The sequence below is a fragment of the Quercus lobata genome, chromosome 6 (genome assembly GCF_001633185.2).
Source record: "Quercus lobata isolate SW786 chromosome 6, ValleyOak3.0 Primary Assembly, whole genome shotgun sequence".
Classification (NCBI taxonomy): Eukaryota; Viridiplantae; Streptophyta; class Magnoliopsida; order Fagales; family Fagaceae; genus Quercus; species Quercus lobata.
In genome coordinates, this window is record NC_044909.1 from 1,673,135 (window position 1) to 1,696,971 (window position 23,837).

At 34.6% G+C, this 23,837-nt stretch overlaps 2 protein-coding genes across 4 annotated transcripts; both read left to right on the forward strand.

The window, feature by feature from the left end:
• Positions 1-877: 877 nt before the first annotated feature.
• On the forward strand, positions 878-5,616 carry LOC115994626 (proteasome subunit beta type-2-A-like). The gene is made up of 4 exons (XM_031118835.1): positions 878-895; positions 1,184-1,327; positions 3,720-3,788; positions 5,122-5,616. Exons 1-4 carry the CDS (start codon positions 878-880, stop codon positions 5,452-5,454), a joined length of 564 nt encoding a protein of 187 aa, XP_030974695.1. The 3' UTR covers positions 5,455-5,616.
• A 2,980-nt stretch (positions 5,617-8,596) lies between these two features.
• LOC115994517 (probable RNA helicase SDE3) lies at positions 8,597-16,265 on the forward strand. Of its 3 annotated transcripts, none has more exons than XM_031118705.1 (6): positions 8,597-8,840; positions 9,665-10,451; positions 10,548-10,718; positions 12,963-14,417; positions 15,437-15,479; positions 15,659-15,746. In XM_031118705.1, exons 1-5 carry the CDS (start codon positions 8,806-8,808, stop codon positions 15,470-15,472), a joined length of 2,484 nt encoding a protein of 827 aa, XP_030974565.1. In that variant the 5' UTR covers positions 8,597-8,805; the 3' UTR covers positions 15,473-15,479; positions 15,659-15,746. The 3 variants fall into 3 exon arrangements, with proteins under 3 accessions (XP_030974565.1, XP_030974564.1, XP_030974563.1); XM_031118704.1 differs by lacking the exon at positions 15,437-15,479 and adding an exon at positions 9,071-9,159 and having other exon boundaries at positions 8,598-8,840; positions 15,659-16,265; XM_031118703.1 differs by lacking the exon at positions 15,437-15,479 and having other exon boundaries at positions 8,598-8,840; positions 15,659-16,265.
• Positions 16,266-23,837: the final 7,572 nt, after the last annotated feature.

The following is a 23,837-nucleotide window of genomic DNA, read 5'->3' on the forward strand; positions in this document are numbered from 1 at the left end:
TGAGAAGTTAGCATGCAACGTATACGTAATTAATTATTAGTCCATATTGTACTAACTAAATAAATTGAAGAATAAATCACGTGTCAAGCACTTAAAATTTCAAATGGTCAAATGGAAAACTCTCGACCCAGTTATTAATGCCATTGGAATAAACTTTCAATAAAAAATTAAAAAAAAAAAAAAAAGACATTTAATTTTTGTAGTTTATCCGGCCCCTATGGCATGAAATCATGAAACTGATGAGAATGCCTTAACTTCCTTAAAGTAACTTTAGTATATATACTATATATAGTTCACACTCCAGACTCTACCTACCCGTAAACACTAGTAAAGTTGATAACATTCTCACACCCACTTCCTCTTTTTTCTATTTGTGAAGAATGCAGATGACAATGTTCTGCAGCTCCATTTACTTCTTGCTGGTCTGTGTTCTCAGGTTCGTTCCATACACATGATAAGCAAACATGCTCAACTTATGTGTGCCATGCATGACCACCTATTAAAGTTAAAGTAGCTTTGGGTTTGTGTAGTAAATCATTGATAGCAGCGACAGTCGACAAGGTCAGTGAAGAAGGTTAGGTCTAACGAGTTTAACTCTTTTCTTTTATTATGTCTCGTGTGGTATTTTGCTTGGATACCCATAATAAAAATAAATAAATAAAAATTTAAATTAAATTGTGCAATTTATAGGAAGTAGATAGTTTTGTATGCTTTTGATTGGTGAACTGGGGCTTGTATATATGAATGGGAATTATTCTATGGAAAGAAATTGTGCAAGTGTAATTCTGAGCCAAGAATGAATTCATTGTATTATCAACTATGATATCTTGCCAATGAGATTTGGCTCAAATTGTATTTCCTCTTCCCACAAGAATGAATGATTGAGAAGGAGAACGTGAGTTCAAAACTGATTGATTCTGTGCTTAACTTACCAATGAAAACACTGTGATATCTTGTAGTATTTTTTTTTTATCCTTGGAGAGATCAGGATATTTATGATTTAGAGCATGAGATATTTGCTTGTATCAAAATGCCGAAGGCATTTGTTGATTCATTTACTTATTAAGATTGTAGTAGAATGAATGACTATAAGTTGTTATTTGTTGGTTCATTTCTTCATTGCCCTATAGCTAAGGAGTTGTGGACTATGGTATTGGGTCTGTTTGGTGTTCACACTTGACAGCGTTATGCTGAGGAGGGTTTAGGATATGTTAGCTTTCTGGCAGGGTCAGTTTGGTCATCATCGGAACATAGTCATTTGGAAGGTAGTGCCACATTGTTTGATGTGGTGTCTTTGGAGGAAAGGAATCTAGAAGTTTTGAGGATTGTGAATGGTCTATTCTTGATCTTAAGTTATTTTTCTTTCCATCTTTGTTTGATTGGATTCTAGCTTTGGAATCATTTTCTATTTACTTCTTTATTGGATCTGTTTGATCATTATAACTTGAGAGATTGATTGTGTTTGTACCCATAGTATACCCCTTGTGTACTTGGGCTAATTTTCACCAATAAAGTTACGTTACTCATCAAAAAAAGAAAAAGATAAAGAAAGCTTAATGTGTAAATGAGCATGATTTTGCTTCATTTTTAGTGTCAAGCATTTCAGGCCATACTAACTCATGATAGACTAAATATGATGGTATTAAAGCAACAGTAGAAATGTAGAATACCCAAAAAGAATATCCCAAATGGTGGATTGAGATCTAGACTGGGAGGATGAGGGCCATTTTCTTTTATGAGTAGTTAAATCTATATGATAGTTAAGGATGCAACATCAAAGATTTGGGATCCAGTTTAGTAGGGATTGGTATGTGTTAAAATGCACTATTTGGTAATATGGGTTTGGACTTTGCATTGGGGACTTAGTGCTAATATGGTTTTTGGAGACCTAAAAAGCACGGACACAGACAGGAAACCAGAAGGTAAAAAACACAGTCACATGACAGTTATTGTAAATTTAGGACATGACTTGGGAAGAACATAAAAATTAATAAATAAATGTACTTTTAGGCATATTTTATGTTTGTTCTAGGTTTTTAAAAATGAGTAATAACCAAAAAAGTTTCTTGAAAACATATTTAATATAAATTTTAAAGCAATAATAGATAGCAAAAAAGTACATTGATGCCTAAAAATTGATGTTTAGAGTGCAAATAAACTACAAAAAATTAACCAAAACAGTAATTAGAAAAATACAATTAAGTGTCAGTCATGAGAAAGAGAACATTAAACAAAGGAACTCTTAAATATTACACATTTATATAAATATATATATATATATATTTATATATTTGGGGAAAAAAAAGAAATCAGAACAAATGATATTGGTCTAATATGAGGACCACCCAAATAAAGATTATACCAGACTTAAAATATGAGAGAAGATGCACCCCAAAGAGAGAGAGAGAAGATCATGGAAGGCTTTCATGCTTTATCGATAAATTGACACTCATGCAATCATGTCCCAAGCATGTCCATGTCTGGCACGTGTATGACACGGACACATAGGTTTTTATTGTGTTTGTGCTTCTGAGGAGACTAAGTTGATGTAGGAAAAATATTAATCAAATTATGGGGGTTTGTGTTTTTTAGTTATTTTTAGTTATTGTGATATGCATGGGTTTCAGTAATTAAGGGTTATGATACAATGTTAGAGTTTCTCTCTTATAAATAGAGGCTATGACATAAGGAACTTTCACTTTTGATTATAATGAAAAAAATTAGCATCTGCTTTGAAGTTTTTGTTTAAAGAATTTGGGGCTTACCATTTGGCTACCTTAGAATAGGTGCTACCTCTTTTTCTCACTAAGGGTCCGTTTGGATGGAGGAGTGGAAAAGTGGGAGGATGGAAAATTGTGGGAGAATAGAAAAGTGGGAGGATGGAAAATATTTAGTTTTCCCTCTTGTATGTTTGGTTGGAGGGGTGGAAAAGTGGGAGGGTGGAAAACTCTTTTGTTTGGTTGGAGAGAAAAAGGGAAGGATGAAAAATGTAATTTATATAAATTGACTATTATACCCTTGTTGTATAATATGTAAGAAATAAATTTATTTATACTTATTACATAATATTAAATTTATCACATCACATATATAAATTTATATTATTATTTTTTTTATTATAATGTAAAAATTAGATCAGGTCATATTTGAAAAAAAAAAAAACGTTCAGGTCACATTGAAAAAAAAAAATGTTCAGGTCACGTGAAAAAAAGTAAAAAGAAAAAAAAAAAAAAAAGAGAACGTTTTAGGTCACAAAAAAAAAAAAAAAAAAAAAAAGGGAAGAACGTTTCAGGTCAAAAAAAAAAAAAAAAAAGAGAAGAAGAACGTTTCAGGTCAAAAAAAAAAAAAAATGAAGAACGTTTCAGGTCAAAGCAAAAAAAAAAAAAAAAAAAAAAAAAAAAAAAAAAAAAAAAGAACGTTTCCAGGTCACGTGAAAAGAAAAAAAAGGAAGAAAGGAAGGGAGGGCATTACCGTAAAACTGCCTTAGTGCAGTTTTCCCCCCTTGCTTTTCCTCCCAATTTGGGAGGAAAAAAATTTGTGGGCCCAGGGAGAAAATTTTCTCCCTAGTTTTCCACTCCCCCTATTTTCTTCCCATTCCCAAACAGTGGAAAACTGAGTTTTCCATCCCATTTTCCCTCTTATATTTTCCATCCTCCCTATATTCCACCCATCCAAACACAGCTTAAGAGACGACATAGTTTGATTGAAGACCAAAGTAGGCTTATCTTCCCACAGCCTGGACAAGAGTGTCTTTTAGTCCTTCCTCTGGAGCTAGTATCGAGGGAAAGGTATGTCCTTTTTTAACTTACAACCCCATCAGCACTCCTGTTGGTGAGTCATCCATCTCACTTGCACGTCAGCATCCTTTCATATATATACTTTTAGAGAAACAAAAGATCAATTAGGCCCCCACACAACTAAAACATGTGTAATATATATATATATATATATATATATATATATATATATCCTCAGCTAGGCATGTACAGTGGGAACCCATCCTGTTTGGCCTAAAGACTCTGAGCTCATTTGAGGGTTTTGTTTTTCTACTTTGGTTTCTCATTTGGAAATAGCAGTCATTGCTATATGGAAATTGTAATTGATAATTAGATGGTTATATTGTAAGTTTATTCTAGGCAGGGATCCATGGTAAGGTCATTGGTTCAATGCTCGCTGGTTGTGTATATAACTTACTAATAGCAAAAGAAAAAAAGGATAGGAATCTTAGGGGGTTTACAGGATTCTTAAACAGGTTTTTAATTCTTGCCTTTTCAAGATGTCATATAAAGAAAGCTATATGCTTTTCTTTATCGGCACAAGGAATGTTAATCAATCACCATATGTTGCTGACATTGTGGTGGAGAGATACTGTGATTGGTCTATTGTTGTGCTTGGAGGATTATGTATAGGTTGAGTTATTTGTACCATTGATCTTGCTGATTGCATATCTTCTTTGATTAAAAAGATCAGGTAATTCGAGGCTGACTTCTTAGTATAGTGATATTGGAGAAATTTGTTCTAGTTTAAGCTTTAGCTTCCAGATTTTTTCTTTCATTCCTTCTTGGTGCTTCATCCATGTTCTTTTGAGTTTTTCCTTGGGAGGATACCTCACTTAAACTTTTCTGCCTACTTTTATTATAGCAGTAATGCCTCTTTCCTAATTGTAATCAAATTGAAATATATATACCCAACAAAGAAGAACACTAACGTTGATGCTCAGTGGTCTTCTCTAGTGAACTTGCATTAAGATCAAGAGGTAATCGTTTAAGCCAGTTGACATAGAGCTATGCTCGTTATGTTCAGAAGTTGCCATAATTTTGTGTTCATTTCTATGTGTAAATGTGAGAGAGAGAAACCTAAAAAAAAAATGTGTGCACGAGAGAGAGAGAGAGAGATAGGAAGGGGGAGGGGATGTAATTATATAATCATATCACATATAAATGCTTGTTCTGGATCTGTTCTGTGATTGTGCCCCTCTCATTGAGTTGGTCCTAAGGAGTTATAGTTGCTAATGCGGTTGCCTAGTACATCCCCATGTGGGGACATACACATCTTATAGGCATAATTGCTAGGTAATTGATACTTTGGCTACTTGATATAATTGTGATATTTGTTTTTCAGAATCCATACTCTGTGAATATCCTTCTGGCTGGCTACGATAAGGAGACAGGCCCATCCCTTTACTATATTGACTACATCGCTACACTTCATAAACTTGACAAGGGAGCATTTGGTTATGGGTCCTATTTTTCTCTCTCCATGTTGGATAGGCACTACCACAGTGGCATGTCGGTTGAAGAAGCAATTGATTTGGTTGATAAGTGCATATTGGAGATTCGATCCCGGTTGGTTGTGTCACCACCAAACTTTGTTATCAAGATTGTTAACAAGGATGGAGCAAGGGAGTATGCCTGGCGTGAATCTGTCAAGGATGGTGCAGTTTCTACAGCCTAAATTCCTTTTTATGTTTTAATTTAAATGAGTTAAAAGGGAAAGTTACATATCTCTTCCTGAACTTTAGATTGAAATACTCGTACCGACTATTCTTGTTTCATTTGCTGATATGCCAGAATAGTTGTATTGTTAGAAAATTAATACAACGCTTGTGTTTTTCCATTTCTTTTTTCTTTTTTCTTCCAAGTGGGACTTGTTTGACCATGCCTTAATATAATTCTCACAGTGCTTTCCACAATTAACACCTTGATGAAAGATGTTTTGTTTATCGTTTTACATTTACCATGAGCAGTAAAGAAAATGTCTTGTTTCAAAACTTATAAGAGGTAACCACACCTTATTTTCTCAATGATGTAAGATGAAATGTCAACAGCTTTGTCTCTTGAAAGTAATGGTGAAGGAATTTGTTAGTCATGCAGAAAATGCCAGGCTGCTGTATTGGCTAAATGCATGATCCGATTGAGTTAATCTCTTTGGTTAAATTTGAGTATTGGGTGATTTTGCTTTTAAAATTAAGGTTAAACACGTTTACAAGATATGATTAAACAGTATATAGATCATTGCATTAAGAAAGGCCACTCAGTCCTTGCAAGTTGGGAACGGTCTTCATGAAGCTATAAATTGCTTCTAACTTCTAAGCCATAATTTTCACACCCAGGATAAGTTAAAACATAAAATTAGATACTTCAATCTCTGAAAGCACTGTCGTTAGACAATTGTCATTGAAATTGGATGTATCTAATTTCCCTTTTTTTTAAAAAAAAAAAAAAAAAGAATCTGTATTAATTTTCCATTTTACCTTTTGAACTTTAAAGTCAAATTATTTTAGTAAAATCTTGTTGCACATATGGATATAAAGGCATGCGACGATTGAAAAAACGTGAGTTGAAGATACGAATTCCAACTTGAAATTGTGTCTTCAATGCATATTTTTAGTTGTTTGTAGATGAGTGTATATACACACATATGCATGCAACAAACACTACCCAATTATTTTAAAAAGATTGACGATAAAAAGGCAAAAGGAATGTCCTAATGATCAAATAGATGCGTTCGTTCTTTTTTTTTTTCTTTTTTTTCAATTTAATAACTTAATTGTGTCGGTAAGAGCATTCTTTTCCACAAAACCTCTTTCAATCCACTAACTTTTAATCATGTCGGTAATAGCATTCTTTTTAAGCTAGTCAAACTAGTAATTTTGGTAAAAATATAACTAAATAGCTCATACATCATACTCAATTATTTGCATTCAACACCACACGGAGATGTGGCTTGATAGTAGGAGTCCTCGTCCTGCACTCATAGAGGAGTGGTTTGAGCGATAGCCCCAGTAAAGCCTGTATGGTACACGTGGTATTATCCATTACCGTCACGTGGCATGAGGTCGATAAGACCATACCGGAGATCCCCCTTTTTTATTCAGCCAAAAAAAATAAAATTTATTTGCATTCAACAAATAACATAAATATTCAATAAATTTAGAAACTATCATTAACAATGTTAATAAAATTCTTTTTTTTATTCTCTTCACTCTATCACAGCCTAACTCATTATCTTCCCCCCCCCTCTCTCTCTCTCTCTCTCTCTCTCTCTCTCTCTCTCATGAATCCACATAAATAGGTGATAATAGAAATGATTTTTTTCTCAATTCTTTCTTGTCGTCTCTTATTCCAACTATCATTTTTTCTATTTTAAATTTTTATTGGTAACTTTGGTCTTAATATCATGTAAAAGGTGTTTAAGTAAATTTTTTTACACTTTGTTTTGGACTTGTAGTTGTTGAGTTTTATTAATTTTTTAGATAAAATTTTGGTGTTTTGGATTGTAGGGAGAAAAAAGAAAGGATTTAAGAAAGCTTGTTTAAAACTTAAAAGAATAATTTTCAATTTTTAACATACTTTTCTAATAATGCACAAGATGTTATAAATAACTATTATTAAGGAATGAATATTTCCCTTAACTTACATTTTGATTTATTGGCGGAATATATATATATATATATATATATACTTTTTTGCGTATAACGTATATAGACACCTCATTTTTTTTTGACTTATATCTGAGGTCCCCGGTCCTAATGACAAGAAATTAACTCAATTTCAAAATGATTAACATCGTATATGGAATGGAACCCAATGAGCCAATGAACCTTAAGGTGGCCTAACATAACCAAGCTCAAACCCAAATGTGACCTAAGAACTAACCCTAAAGGCCATTTCTGACCTAATTTACTTGAGGTTTACAAAAGGTGCTTACACTGGGTATGTGATGTGTACACACCTTTTGGATAAAAATCTCAAATCACTCCATTATTTTAACATGTTTATTTATTAAAGTTTTTGTTTAATCAATATTTCCATTTAGTAATTGCATGTTTTAGATTTATTTTTTTTAAGTGCGTTTGTTGGTTTGAATGAATTATCACGCAGTAAAAATGTTGTTCAAATTTGGAGCTAACTCCTTATGTTATTGACAAAAAAAAAAAAAAAAAAAGTCAATATTTAGATTATACCCTTCAAATGGGTGAATTATTCCCATTTAAAAAAACGGATGAATTATCATTTTCGTTCTTATTTAAACTTTAAAATTGGTCATCATAATAAAACTACTGTGAAGTTAGAGTTTAGTATTATATATTTGAAGGGTCAGACTTAGGTGTAGTGTTCAGTGATATTAGATCCGTTGAGATGATGACATGTGTTTACTTTTGAACATATATCACCATCTAACCAAGTTCAGTGTACTAAATGCATTGTACCTAAACTAAATCCATATTTGAAAAGTAACAATTTTGTAAATGACAATAGACAATCCTAATAAGAATGTTAAAATTTAAAGACTACGCTGACTAACAAAAAAAAACTTTTATCAATGATAATGATAATTCAACAAAAATAAGGTTACCATTTAGATTTTAGTAAAAAAAAGCCAAAAAAAAAACGTGAATAGATGGAAGTAAATACTAAAAATATTTTCTAAAAACTAAAAAATAAAAATATTAAGGGATGCACTTCCAATAGGCCAATTTAATTAATTGAAGACCCATCAATGCCTTCAATTAATTAAATTATAATTAATTGAAGGCATTGAAGAGGCTCCAACAATAAAGACGCTTTCACTTCTAAGCTCCACCAATCAAATCCTTTTAACAATAGACCCACCTCCTAAAAACAATGGGACTCTCATTCCCTCTACAGAACAGAGCAATCTCACTTTTCAGTTTTCAGTACAGACCAGGCTTACACACACTTCCCTACAGAGAGAGCAGTTTCACTTTTCAGTTTTCACCTTTTAATGATAAATGGGTAAACTGGGTTCCATTTTGATTACCCAATCATACCCTTCTTGTGAATGCTTTGCCAAGATACTGTATTTTTCACCCAAAGGTACGAAAATAATAAGCCAATGCCATCAAGTTTATATCTTTCCCTTTTTTTTGGTTACAATTTTTTTTTTTTTTTTTTGGAATATAATAAAAGTCACATCAAAATACTTCTACAAGAAGGTTATATGATTTTGTTTCTGTTTTGGGGTTCTTCTGGTTACTGAAGTAAAAGGGTCATTGCATTTTTCGCTATTAATTTGCATTGAGAGAGCACTTTTTGTTTTGTCATAGGTTATTGAAGAGGCTGAGGTTTGATCAAAGTTGGGTTCTCTTTGTCTTTGTCTCTGTCATCAAAAGCGTCTCTCTTTGATTCTTCCACGGTTTGTCTCCTTAACCATAGTCTGCATTTGCCTTTTGTTTTCCATACAGTTTCTAATATGTCTGTCTTTGCTTTTATTGTGGACAACGTTATTGTGGGGGGTTTTGATTCTTATATGGGATTTGGGCATTGATGTTTGGTTCATTGAACCTTAAAGTAAGGAATGCCAATCAGAACGATGACTGTTTGTTTTACTCTCTTTGTGGCTCTACCTATCATTAGTATGCTTTATTGCAATCTAGTACTACTTGATTCTCTTTAGGTTATGGTGCTTCTGATTTTGAGTTTATTAGGTATTTGAGATCTTTTATGTTATCCTTGATCTTTCTGAATTTTGATTGTTTTTTTATACTTTCAATGTAGCTTAAGTAATTGGGGGGTTTTAAGTAGTATTGCATGTAATTTTTTATTTTTATTCAAATAAAAATTGGGCACTTTTTGTTTATGGGGTTGTTTCCTTTCTTTTAGGTTTGTAATTATTGAAACTGACAGTTTGTTTATTTTAGTCTCTACTTGGTGATGGGTGACTTTGGTGGTAAGTGGGATGAGGAATTCTCTACTGTTGGAGACAAAGGAGAAATTGGGTTTCTTGATTTTGGGGACGCTCAATCTGTGTGTAGTTACAACCCAGATCAAGAGGGTCCTGTTGTTATTTCTGTCCCATTTCCTATGTCAGGTGGAAACCCGCAATCAATAGTCGTAGGAGAAACCGCTGCAGAGTCAATTACCATCAAGAATACTACTAGTGAACCAGTGAATCTCTGGTCTGTTTCAATTTTTGCCTCAACTCCTGAGAATTCGTTCAAACTTTCTCTGATGAAGCCGCCATCAGGAAATGAAACTAGCAGAGGCTATGTAGACTTTTTCACCTTGGAGGACAGGATGATTCAGCCAAGAGAGACCTTGACTGTATGGATCTCTTGCAAACCAAAGACAATTGGTTTGCACACTTCAGTTATGTATTTTGATGTTGAGAGTACAAGGATAGAACGAGTGGTGTTCCTTATGTGTGATGATAACATATCACAGTCTTTGGCTTCTAGAAGGCCTTATTCAAGGGACAGAAGAAAGAAGCAAGTTGTGACTGATGGTACATTTGTTATGGGTGTACGTCCTCCGAAGAAAACGGACAAAGTTTTCAAGAACAGACTTCCTCGATATGACATTCCAAGGGAAGTCAGGGAATTGCTTGAGAAAAAGCAGATCCCGAATGCTGTTGAAGAAGGCCTTTCAATTGAAAAGTATACTGACTTCTTCAGGAATTTAGTAATCATGGAAGAAATACAATGGGAGGTAACTTTTTATTTGCAAAGTAAAGAACAATAATGATGATTAAATGAGAGTCCTTTTTTTTATTTTGTTCTAAAATTGGCATGTTGTTTACTTCAGGAAGACATGAGGGGTCATGACATGGAATGTGTAACTATGAGGAAGAGGGGAGCTCATTTTTTGTCCCTTGTGGTTCCAGGTCTTGCCGAGAGAAGGCCTTCACTTGTCCAAGGAGATGATATTTTTGCCAGGCTTGCCTCTGAAGATGAAAATGAGACTACTTCATATCAGGTTCATGTTTGTTTGTCTTCAATGGTTTGAATGTATCAGCAACTTCTATCCATAATTATGTGTGATACTAGTTGCTACAAAATTTGAGGTGTTTCCGGAACTACTGAACTTTTTGATTTTGATTAAAAAGATGGGCAAATTATTTGTGTCAGATGCATTGTTCGGATAAGAAGATATAGGTGGTGTTCTACTGGGATCTCTTGGATGTTTTAGGGAATTTCATTTACTTATTAAAAAGAAAATATCATCATCATACTCTCAACCATCCATTGATTTTGATTAATGGCTATAGAACAAATTGAAGGATTCTTGCCTCCTTTGATGTTTTCCTGTTTGGCAAATAATGGTCCAACATGAGTAGTTCTCATTTGACTTATGTATTTCACCTATGTCAAATAGACATGTTTGTGCATAGTTGAAAAGTGCCTTGTGTATGTTAATCACTATTACGTTTAGGCTCCATTTGTTTCAATATAAAACTTTTTATAAAATTTAGAGCATTTATGCTTTTACAAGCTTGCTCCAAAAATGATTCATGCTTTTACAAAGTGTAGATTATTTATCACCGATTTAGTTAAAATTTCCATTGACCATTAAAATGTTTTCTATTCATTAGCAATTTTTAGTTGCACCAAACTTCAGAACATAGTTTTACAACGAAATAATTGGAGCCTTTATATATATATATATATATATATATATATATATATATTTTCCTTGTAATTTATTATTTATTATTGTGCTCATTTGAACTTGGATGTTTAGTTTCTAATGGAACAAGTTTCACACAATATGCTTGGTAGTTTGAAAGATATGGCTAAGCAATTGAACTAATGTCACTTTTTGGTAACACTTCTTGAAATGTTTGGCCATTCAGAGTTGTAATTGCTTTGGACTCACTAAGTCATTTCCTCTGAATATGGTGGTTTTCATGTTCTCTTTCATCGTCCTCATCATCATCATTATTTTTTTAATTTGTTAATTTTTTTATCGATAAGTTGCAAATGCATCTAGTGGGTTTTGAACTCATGACCATACACTAAACCCATTCTCATGGAAGGAGGAAGTGCCTTTTGAGTGAAAGCTATAAGTAGTTTTGTCTATTCTACTAGTAAAGGTGGGTTGAGGGTTAGATAATTAAGTTTTTATAAGAGCTTTGTTAGTGGTGGCTTGGAGTATATAGAGGTTGGAGGATCTCATGGGATGAGCAGATATGATCTTTTTCCACGCCTAGTAGATGATTTTTCCACGCCTAGTATTTTTCTCTTTGCCTTATGTTTTTCTGCATAAGGTAGTGTTTTTGAATATAATCTTTATTACCTATCAAAAAAAAAAAATGTGGTGAGGATAAGGCTTTGAAGGACTTGTTTCTAGAGTTGTTTCTTTTAGCTGTTTATAAGAACACTTTTGCTGCCTATAGGGGAAGATTGGAAGAGGGCAGTATTTGTTATTGGAATCCTACTTTGTGCATTTCATCCCGAATTGAAACTTGAAGTTTGTTGCACATTTTTTTTTGGGAGATGGCGGCATGGTGTGTAATGAAAAATATTAGGTTCATTCGTTTTTATATAGCCTTTAGAAGGAAAATTAATAGCAATTTCCCTTAGAGGAGCATATGGTACAAAATTCATATGGGAAAGGGCGTTTTTTTGGTGGAAATTTGATAGCAATAACCATATTAAGAGGAGACTAATCGTGGTGGACTGATTGTATGTGTGAATATTCTTGTGAATTGGTTGGTCTTCTTCTGCTCCGCTGTTGGATGACAATAGATATGTGATCACTAGTGTTCTCTATTCCAGTTCCGGGTTTCAACAGGTGGTGAAGAAGAGGCTTTTGAGTTTGACTTGCTTGCTTCTTGGAAAACAAAACTTGTTCATAAAAAAATGGTAACATTTGGAATGCTATTCCACATTGTCTAGGTGGTCCATTTGGAGAGAACAGGTCAAGCAGTTGATGGTGTATAACATTATCCCATATCCCTTTAGATTTTTGAGGTTGTTCTATGACTGGATGTCAACTTTAGGCACTATCCTATCTCATTTTTTCTTGATTTTTATTTTTATTGTTTAAATTTCAGATTATAATTCTTCAAAGAATCCTGTACACATCTGTGTATTTAGGCTTCTATATTTCTAATAAAGTATTTACTCATTAAAAAGAAAATATTGAGTCTTTTCACTATTAGTTGAATATTTAGAATCCTAGAGCAGTTTTCCCAAAATTGAATGTGGTTTTCTATAGGGTTTTATCCACCGTGTTGAAGCTGATGAAGTTTACCTGAAGTTTGCTAAAGACTTTCACTTGTGGCATAGAGATGGGAATCTCTATAATATACGGTTCAAATATAATCGAGTCAACATGAGAAGGTTATATCAAGCCATTGAAGCTGCAGCAAGGTTAGAGATAGAGTTCCTATTTCCATCTGAGGCCCCTAACATGAGGCTGATTGAAACCACTCCACTGGTGCCTATATCATGTCATCTTAATCCTGAGCAGATGTGTGCAGTTGAGATGATCCTTGGCTGCAAAGGAGCACCGCCTTATGTGATTCATGGGCCTCCAGGTACTGGTAAGACTATGACTTTAGTGGAAGCAATCCTCCAGCTCTACACAACTCGAAAGAATGCTCGGATTCTTGTGTGTGCCCCTTCAAATAGTGCAGCAGACCACATTCTAGAGAAGCTCCTCAGTGAAAAGGCTGTAAAGGTTCACGATAATGAAATATTCAGGCTCAATGCACCTAGCCGTACTTATGAGGATGTAACACCTAATATTATCCGCTTTTGCTTCTTTGATGAGCATATCTTCAAGTGTCCTCCACCGAATGCCCTCATGCGATATAGGATCGTCATATCGACTTATATGAGTGCCTCTCTTCTTTATGCAGAAGATGTCAAGCGAGGCCACTTCTCTCATATTTTCTTGGATGAGGCTGGCCAAGCTTCAGAGCCAGAAACCATGATTCCTATAGCCAGTCTTTGTCAAAGAAAGACAGTTGTTGTTCTTGCTGGAGACCCCATGCAGTTAGGTCCAGTAATATACTCTAAAGAGGCAGAAACTTATGGATTGGGGAAATCTTACTTGGAAAGATTGTCTGAATCTGACATTTACTATAATGGGGAGGAAAATTATGTTACAAAATTGGTGCGGAACTACAGGTGTCACCCAGAAATTCTTTATCTCCCTTCAATGCTGTTCTATAATAGCGAATTAATTGCATGTAAAGATGACGAAAGTGCCTTCTTGGATGGGGTGAATCTCCTTCCTAACAGGGATTTTCCTGTTCTTTTCTTTGGTATCCAAGGTTGTGATGAGAGGGAAGGAAATAATCCATCATGGTTTAACCGAATCGAGGCAAGCAAGGTAGTAGAGGTCATCAGGCGACTGACTGCTACTGGAAATCTGAGTGAGGAAGATATTGGGGTGATAACACCTTATCGGCAGCAAGTGCTAAAACTCAAGAACACCCTTGAAAGTTTGGATATGACAGATATCAAGGTTGGAAGTGTTGAACAATTTCAAGGTCAAGAGAAGAAAGTAATTATTATATCTACTGTCCGTTCAACAATCAAACACAATGAATTTGACCGAACGTATTGTTTGGGATTTTTGAGCAATCCAAGAAGGTTTAATGTGGCTGTAACCCGCGCCATATCCTTGTTGGTCATAATCGGGAATCCACACATCATCAACAAGGTAATGCCTTTTCTATTGCAAGCTATTATTTGTGATTAATTTAGGTAACTATAAGAAAACCCACACATTACTATGAACAAAACCTGATGGTAATAAGATACACATTTTTTAAAAGATTACTCTTATTCTTGTGAATAAAATTAATTATGCTATTATGCTCTTTGCATGTTCTGAATGTGCTGCTTATGCTACTGCTCTGTTATTTCATATTTGCAGCACTTCCTACCAATGAGTTTGGAAATGACTCTTTTAGATATTACTCTTCTTGCTTTTTTTGATAGGATATTACTCTTCTTGTTGATTAAACATAAAAAGGATAAATGTGCTGGAAGTCTGTTAGAGAGAAGGGATTCACAGTTAGGGATTATTACAATCTCTTAGTGGGCCCTACTGACTATTGTTTTCCTTGGAAAAGCATTTGGAAGCAGAAGGTTCCTTCTCGAGTAGCTTTCTTTGTTTGGACTGTTGCTTTAGGGAAATGCTTAACGATTGACAATTTACGAAGAAGGAAGGTTTGGATATTAGATTGGTGCTATATGTGCAAGTGTAATGGGGAATCAGTTGATCATCTTTTTCTTCATTGCCCGGTTGCAATGGATATGTGGGCTATGGTGTTCGGGTTGTTTGGAGTGAGTTGGGTTATGCCACAATATGTAGTGGGGCTTCTAGCTTGTTGGCAAGGCAGTTTTGGCCGTCATCGAAATGGGTATATATGGCTTATGGTTCCTCATTGCTTATTGTGGTGCCTTTGGAGGGAGAGAAATAGTCGGTGCTTTGAAGATAAGGAGAGATCCATATCAGATTTGAAGCTATTTTTCTTTAGAACATTAATGGATTGGTTGGCTGCTTTGCGGAACCAATCCTTTCCATCCTTTCTTGATTTCTTAGATTCTTGTAATTTTTGTTCTTGATTGTTTGAACCCTTGTACACTCCCTGTGTACTAGGGTGTTCCATTTTTTGAGATCAATAAACTTTTACTTATCAAAAAAAAAGGATAAATGCTTTTTCCCCTTTGCAGAAGCATGGAGAAATCAGGGTTTCTTTTGTTAGGTAAAAAAAAGGTATTCATGAACGTGTCAAACAATTCAGATATGATTAAGACCAAAATCTGATGTGTTAAACTTACCTGTCTTGTGATTTTCTTCTCATTAAGTAATCAAATTGATTGAGCTTACATGCCAACAAATTCAGGATATAGTTTTTTACATTGCTAACACCCAGATTTTTGCATTTTTTTCAGGACCCCCACTGGAACATGCTTTTATGGCATTGTGCAGACAACCACTCATATCAGGGTTGTACTCTCCCGGAAAAGGAGGAGTTTGTTGATGAGGATCCCACACAGGAAAATTACTTGAACAATGATGAAGAAAACCCTCTACCCTCTAAAGAAGTTGAATGCGATCAAGAGTCTTGGCAAGAAGAATATCCTAAACCTAATAAGGATGAAGATGAATGGTCTGATGGTTGGAAGGATTAATTTTCTTGACATCTAGGGACATGAGGAAACTGGCATGTACTTTTGCTATTTATGTCTTCACAGAAGAAGTGGTATATCTATCATACAATCAAACTTCGGTTACATATATCCTGCTTTCTGTATGCCAAGAAACTATGATCCACATGCAGTTGAATGTTGAAGCGGGATCCATGTCACATTGTCCTATTAAGACGGCATTTAGTTGGGATTTGCATGTCATTTAAGTCTATATAGTGAATGAAACTTTACAATCTTTGCCATAAAGCATTCCAGACGTTTACCAAGCTGTAATTGAGAAAGGAAAAAGAAAAATAGTTTGTGAATATTATTTGTTTGGGGAATTACAACACAATGGTTTGTGGTTAAATTACGTGCTATATCAAGAGATGGGTGGAAATTTTCCGATAAGTGAGAATACACGTTTTTGCACACACTCATATCAAAGCACTTTAGCTAAGTATAAGTTGCATGATGAGTATAGATGAATGGAGATAGGAACAAAGAAAATCACCATGCTGGGTGCGAACCAACTGTAGATACTACAAAGTTGTTTTGTGGTTGTGGCTGATGAAATTCTAGCTGGTTCTAGCGATGAATTCTGTTGTGTGGGTGGCGGCGTATTAGCATAATCTGGGGGCGAGCTTCGTTTTGTGGATAATCTCTATGGTACTTGTGGTGGAGATGCGCCAGCATTAGGAAATGCAATAAAGGGATTTGAAAACCTGAGAGACTAAACCGTGTTTCTAGTAACCACCAAGGCTCCTTGCCTTATAAGGGAACAAAGACTACTGTCCAAAAATGGCTTATGCCCCTACAGTTCACTTAACTCTTCTCTGTGAAAACAAGTTTTTCACTTTATTTTCTTTATAAGTTGACACTATCTCAGAACAGATTCAACATTATGAAAAAAATAATTTCTGATTAATACTTGCATGAGTTGCTAAAATATTTTATTTAAAAAAAAAAAAAGGAAGAGTAAAACTAAATTATTCAAAGAAATGACAAATTGGTCATAGCAAAGACCACACTGCCTGATTACCGGAACTAGAGAGAGTTTTAAGAACAGAATATATTTTTGTGCTCCGGGGGGGAAGCAATGATGCCGTTGACCCTGTTTCAATATAGATAAAAAGAAAAATAGTCCATTATGTAATCATTCTTAATTTTTGGTAGGAAAATAAAGATAAAGCAAAGAGAAAAGAAACAGAGTTGCAAAAGAAAAGGATGGAATTCTAAAAATATCCTTTGGTTTTAAGTTATATGTGCCCTTCTAGGAAATATTAATTTTCTGACATATATATATCCCTAAGTTTCATCAAAATGTGCAAACAATAGGATGTGAATTTCGCATCAAAAAAAAAAAAAAGGATGTGAATTTTTCTTTTTTTTTTTTTTTTTTTTTTGAGAAGATTATAGGATGTGAATTCAGCTAGCAGCTTTAGCAGTTTCTATTTATTTATTTTAATGTGAACATTGGAGATAATGTCCAAATTTTGCATTTTGCAGTGGCTTAGTTAGGCAGTGGGTAATGATAGTCTCACATTAAATAATACTACATGAGAAGGGTAAGTGGTAAATATACCATAACATAGTTGGGGTCCAACTTATAAGTTTAAGTTTTTTTGAGTTAAGTAGTGTTTTTATACATTATATTGATTACTCAAAACTATTCAATTAGAGTTTTCATACATATGGTGTTACATTTGAAGATAAGAATTTTTAAGGAAAGAGCATGTGCATGGTTTGATGTGAAGCAATAATTAGCCTTTTCAATTTTCCAAAGATGGGGTTTCCTAAGGATCACACCTCTAATATATTCTATCTAGTTTCTAGGGTTTTTGTCAAAATCTTAAGACACCATAACCTAGTTCATGATCGGAATTATTTTGTGTTATTATAGAGTATAGACATCTACAAACCCCTAAAAATAAAAGGAGACGGAGGTGTAAATTCCTTAAAAGGTAACACATTTGGATTGTTAAGAGAAGTACACATTCTATTATTATCAAGATCTATGATTATAGAACACAATCTTCTTCATTTCAATGAAAATAAAGAGATTAGGATGTTGATAAGAGAATTTCATTTCAGTATTTTATTTTCTGGATCTAATAGTCTATAACGTATATAGTCCATTTCAAATGGAGAGGCTCCTATTCCTATGATTATGTGGGAGGTCAATATCTCTGTGGTCCCTTTTTTTTGTTCCTTTTATTTATTTATTTATTTTTGTGACAAAAGTGATAGATTTTTGTTCCTTTTATTGAAATACTGAATAAAAGTAGAAATAAATGAGCCTCCTTTGTGTCACAGATAACCCAGAATATATGAAGCTGTTAAAATATTGTAGGGCTTACCCAATTTAAAGCCTTTAAAAGGAAGAATAGGATAGCAAGATATGTTGCTAGGTTGAGAGGGTATTGTTGAACGAAGAAAATAACCAGGGGAAACACTACTGAAAACCATCCACATGAGAAGCTAGGGCAACAAAGTTGTTTTGTGGCTGTGGCTGATGAAATTCTAGTTGGTTGTAGTGATGAGTTCTGTTGTGGCGAGCTTGGATGTGGCGGAGATTTAACATCATTAGCCATTAGGACCTGCAATAAAGGGATTCAAAACTTGAGAGACAAGACCAAAGTTTCTAGTAATATCCATTTTACAATTGGGATTTAAGATAAGTTAGTTTTGCCATGGTTACAATGTGTGATGATTGATCAATTTATATAGAGTTATCATGGCTATCATGATGTTAATGATTTTAACTAGAAGGATAAGACAAATGGACACTATGGCCTGTGCCAATGCCTCCACTATTCTCTAATAAGCTGACACTATCTCAGAAGTCGGAAAAATTTAAGCATGAATAATATACTCAAAAAAACTAATTTATGATTTATACTTGCATGAGTTACTAAGATTTAAAAAATAAAAAAATAAAAATTCATTCGAACTAATGGCAAACTGGTGATACTATAATTATGCATGAAGGGAAATGTATATTCCAAATTAGTTTGATTAACTTTGTAAGGACTTGATTTAAGCTTCTAACCCAACGGGTATATGGACTTAAGTCCAAAAAAACCCTAAACAATAAATTTGTAGAGAATGGGTTGAAAAATTGAGCTTTAGTGAATCAGATAACAGACCAATATATTTTGATGACAAAGAGAGAAAGATAACAGACCAATAGATTTTGATGACAAAGAGAGAAAATAACAGAAGTTTACTAAAGAAAAATGTCCCAACCAAGTCCGAGGAGACTGATTCTTAAATATTATTCTCTAAGCTTTGCTACAAGTCTAGTTCTAGATTACTACAATGTTTCTTCCCTCTCCTTTTCGATCCCCTTCTCATGGAGGGTCTCTCACATTATATAGCCCCCTTTGAACCATCTTGATCTTACCCTTGTTGATCATCTAAACCCTTACTTGAGTACCAGTCCTATCAAACGTCCTCTTTGGCTTTTTGTGAGTTGTGTTAGCCAAGACAGCATTATTCAAAAGTCTTCTCCTAATAAATGTGGCCAGAAAAATAGCTGTAGTGCATTTAATGCGGTGATAGTAGCTTTCTCTTAGATATTTTTGAGTTCCCTTCCTTTTCGCACGTTCATGAAACACATCCCTATCACTTGAGTTTCTTGGAGGGTTACCCTAGTTGCTAGAATACATACTTGGGTTGCATTCATCATATCCGAGGAAGAGCTCCTTCTTGGACTACCTTCCATTCGTTTCTCACTTATGAGACTTTAACTGGGAATCCCTAATAATTATTTGCTCATTCTCGGACCTATCAATGTCCTTGAACAAAGCTCAATGCCCAATATATGATCTTGGGTCCTTACCCCTACAAACTTTATATTCCTCAAAAAAAAAAAAAAGTTTATTAACTAAAAAATTGATTATATTTAATATTAAATCATTCTATTCGAAGTTTTTTATTATATATATATATAAAAAAAAAAATTCCCTAACATTTTTAACTAAGTATATAAGACAATTAATTAGCCACTAGTCTATATATGGCCTACGCCCCTACAGTTTACTTAACCCGTGTTGTGAAAACAAGTTTTTCACTCTATTCTCCAATAAATTGACACTATATATCGTAGAAAACTTTAAGCATAAATAATATACTCTTAAAACTAAATTCTGATTAATACTTGAATATATTGCTAATTGTTTTTCTGAAAAAAATGAATTAAATTATTCATTGAAGAAATGAAAAATTGGTGATCCAAATATAACAGTTCAATAAGAAAAATCTTAATATCAAAATAGTAGTGCCTAAGAGTAAAACACTACTCTGCTTAGTTACCAGAACCAGAAGGATTTGTAAGCCCGGAAATTGTTGTGCTCTGGAGGGGAGGCAATGCTGGTGACCCGGTTTCAATAAAAGAGAGAAAGTATAATTCGATTAGTCCATTATCTAATCATTGATTTTCTTTCCCGGAAAAAAAAAAATGATAAAGCAAAGAGAAAATGAACAGAGTATCATTATCCTAGTTATACCCAAAAAAATCCATGGAAACTATAAGAGCCTGTTTGGTTTAGCTGTTTCCGTAACTTAATTCTCAGTTTCCATAACTCAATTCTAAAAAATGGTAGGACCCATCTCAATTTTCAAAAAAAAATTTGTTTAGCAAGCCATAACTCAGTTTCTAATTTTTTGTTTCCATAATTCATAACTCAATGACATTTTTGTAATTAAACACACATGAACGTCCCACTCAGCCACACCTTTTGACCAACTGACCTTTTTTTTTTTTTCTTCTTCTTTCTCACTGGTTCGGTCTTCACTGGGATTTTTTTTTTCTTTTTCTTCTTCTTCTTTCACTGGTTCGGTCTTCACTGGGTTTTTTTTTTTTTTTTTTTTCCTTTCTTCTTCATTGGGTTCGGTGGTCTTCACTAGTTTTTTTTTTTTCTTTTTTCTTCACTGGGTTTCGTCTTCTTCACTGGGTTTTTTTTTTTTTTTTTTTTTTCTTCTCACCTGGGTTCGGTCTTCACTGGGTTTTTTTTTTTTTTTTTTCCTTTCTTCTTCACTGGGTTCAGTCTCACTGGTTTTTTTTTTTTTTTCCTTTCTTCTTCACTGGGTTCGGTCTTCTTCACTGGGTTTTTTTTTTTTTTTTTTTTTTTTTTCACTTGGTTCGGATTTCTGGGTACTAGAAAAAAAAAAATCCACGGGTAACAAAACAGAAGTACTCTGACACAGTAACAGTTGTGGGGTCCATAAATAGTGTGAAAAATATTGAGCGGTAGAAATTGGTTGATGAAGGCAAATGGATGTGAAAAATTGAATGACGAATAATGAGTGATGAATGATGGAAATTGAGTGACGGAAATTAAGTGATCAAATTTTGTTGGCCTAACAGGCTCTAAGTTTCACCAAGAAAAGCTCAAAACTTCAAGAAACCAAGAACTGGGTTTGGCTTTTTGAACCTGAGCAAAGTGACTCCAAAGATCCAATCTTTATGGAACTGTTGTTGTCTTCTCCAATGGGACAAACCGAAGAAAGAGAGAGGACTCTAGTGTTATTGACCGGAAACCTGAGGATTGAAGGCTGCCGAACAAGGTGACAGAGGCAGACACCATTGTTAGAGTTTAAAGCCGAGGAGAAGGCATCGCAGCAGCTGACCGAGGCCGTGTTGGAGAGGTTGTTTGGCGGAGACAAGACGTAGGGCAGGCATGGTGAGAACAGAACAAGCTCGTCAGTGCAGCTTGAAGCCGGTGGCAGTGGTGGTGGTGGTGGGGCCGCCATGATGAGGAGGAGCATGAAGGTGACACCGAGAGCAAGAACAACGAGCTGCAGAGTCATGGTGGTGATCATGGTTGGGGGTTATGCGGGGTCTTTAGAGAGACTGTAGAGTGATGTTGGAGAGAAGGTTTTGGTTTTCTTTGTTGGTGGTATAAGGAAAATTTTGGAGTCTGGTAAACAGTTAAAAATATAGTTGAGTGGCGGGAGAGTTCTGTTTGTTTAAAGGATGGAAGTCCGAAAATGCCCTATGGTTTTGAGTTATACGCTTCAATTTCCGCTTCATTAAACAGTTTGACACAGGCCCTTCAATAAGAAATTAATTTTCTGGGAGAGATTCTTTTTTATAGTTCCATCCAAATGTACAAACTATAAACCATCAACAGGTAATTTCTTTTCTATTGTAAGCTGTTATTTTTTATTAATTGAGTCTGATATAAGCCCACACATTACTATTAACAAAACCTAATGATAACAGTGTCATCTACACGAGTCTTCTAGTTTAGTAACAATTGAATTATAATAATAATAATAAAAAGGTGTCCTCTAAAAGATTGCATCTCTATCAGATCCATATAATTATTCTGTACACACACAGGTATATTTATAGAACTAAGTTTATATCAATGTTGCTTATGCAGTGTGTAGGTAATCTATGAAGCACGGGTGCGTTTTAGGACTCGGGTGCGGGTGCGGGTGCGGGTACGGGTGCGGGACTCGGCAATTTTTGAAAAAGGTGGGTGCGGGTGCGGCGGGACTCGGCGATTAAAAAATTATTAAAAATATTTTTAATATATTACTAAGCATGCTTTTTTATATAATAATAATAATAATAATAATAGAAAACTCAATAATAATAATAATAATAATAATAATAATAATAGTATAGAAATAATAAGAATAAAATAAATAGATAATAATAAGTAAAAAAAAAAAAACAAAAAAGGTTGGAGGCTCTCACGTGTAGCTTTCCATTAAAAAAGAAAAAGAAAAAAAAAAAAAGAGAGAGGATGTGGCTCTCACGTTTGGTCAGAGAGGGACAAAAACCAAAGAAAAGTTTTTGTACTTGTCAAAAAGAGAAACAGTAGTTACGTTACAGAAGACTTCCAGAGAAAAAAGAAAAAAAGAAAAAACAGAGAACAACTCAGAAGATGATGCAAAGAAGAACACGAAGAAGCAAATCAGTCCACCGGCAACAGTAGCGTAAGAATATCCAGTCCAGTCCAGAAGGTTTTTTTTTTTTTTTCCCTTACCGGCCGATTTCCTTTTTCCGGCCGAAACACGCCGATATTCTGCCGATACAATCCGATTCGGCCCGAATCGGCGCGAATCCGTCCGGTTCGGCGCGAATCGGCATGCGTGGGAGCCGAATCGGTGCGAGTCGGCGTCGATTTGAGCCGCGTCGGCGCGAGTCGGGAAATCCACGTGGCACGACGCGGCACAGACGCGCGGTCTGCGGCGTCCCTCCCGCGTCGGCGTGTCCCGCCGCGTCAGACGCGGGTGCGCTGGGTTCGGAGCCGCGTCCGTGCATCCCAGGTAGGTATACACTTTGAATTGTTAGGAATTTCTCCACCTGGAATATGGTCTAGTTGAGTGCTCTTCAAATTTTGTCTTGTCTGGTTAGACCTGCTTATAGTTCAACTGCTGAACCATTAGCAATAGAGGCAGGTAGCAAAACTGGCACCATGTTTTTTACATTATTTATGAGGTCAAGAATCTTTGCAAGCAAAATATCCTAATAAACCTAATAAGGATGAAGATGAATGGTCTTATGGTTGGAAGAATTAAATTTGCTCAACATCTAAGGACATGAGGAAACTGGCATGTGCTTTTTTGGTTTGGTTTGGTTTGTTTGTTTGTTTTTTTTTTTTTTTTTTTTTTTTTTTTTTTTTTTTTTTTTTTTTTGGAAGGAAGTGTTTTATATCTTCACTTAAGAAGTGGTGTGTGAATATATATATATTCAAAATTAGGTTCACACATATCTTGATTTTTGTATGCAAGGAAACTATGATCCACATGCAGTTGAATGTTGAAGCGGGATCCATGTTACATTGTTCTATTAAGACTGCATTTAGTTGAGATTTGCATGTGTCATTTAAGCGTATATAGTCTTCTTTGCTGAATGGAGCTTCACTCTCTTTGCCTTAAAGCATTCTGCACTTTTTAGCATATGCTGTAATTGTGAAAGGAG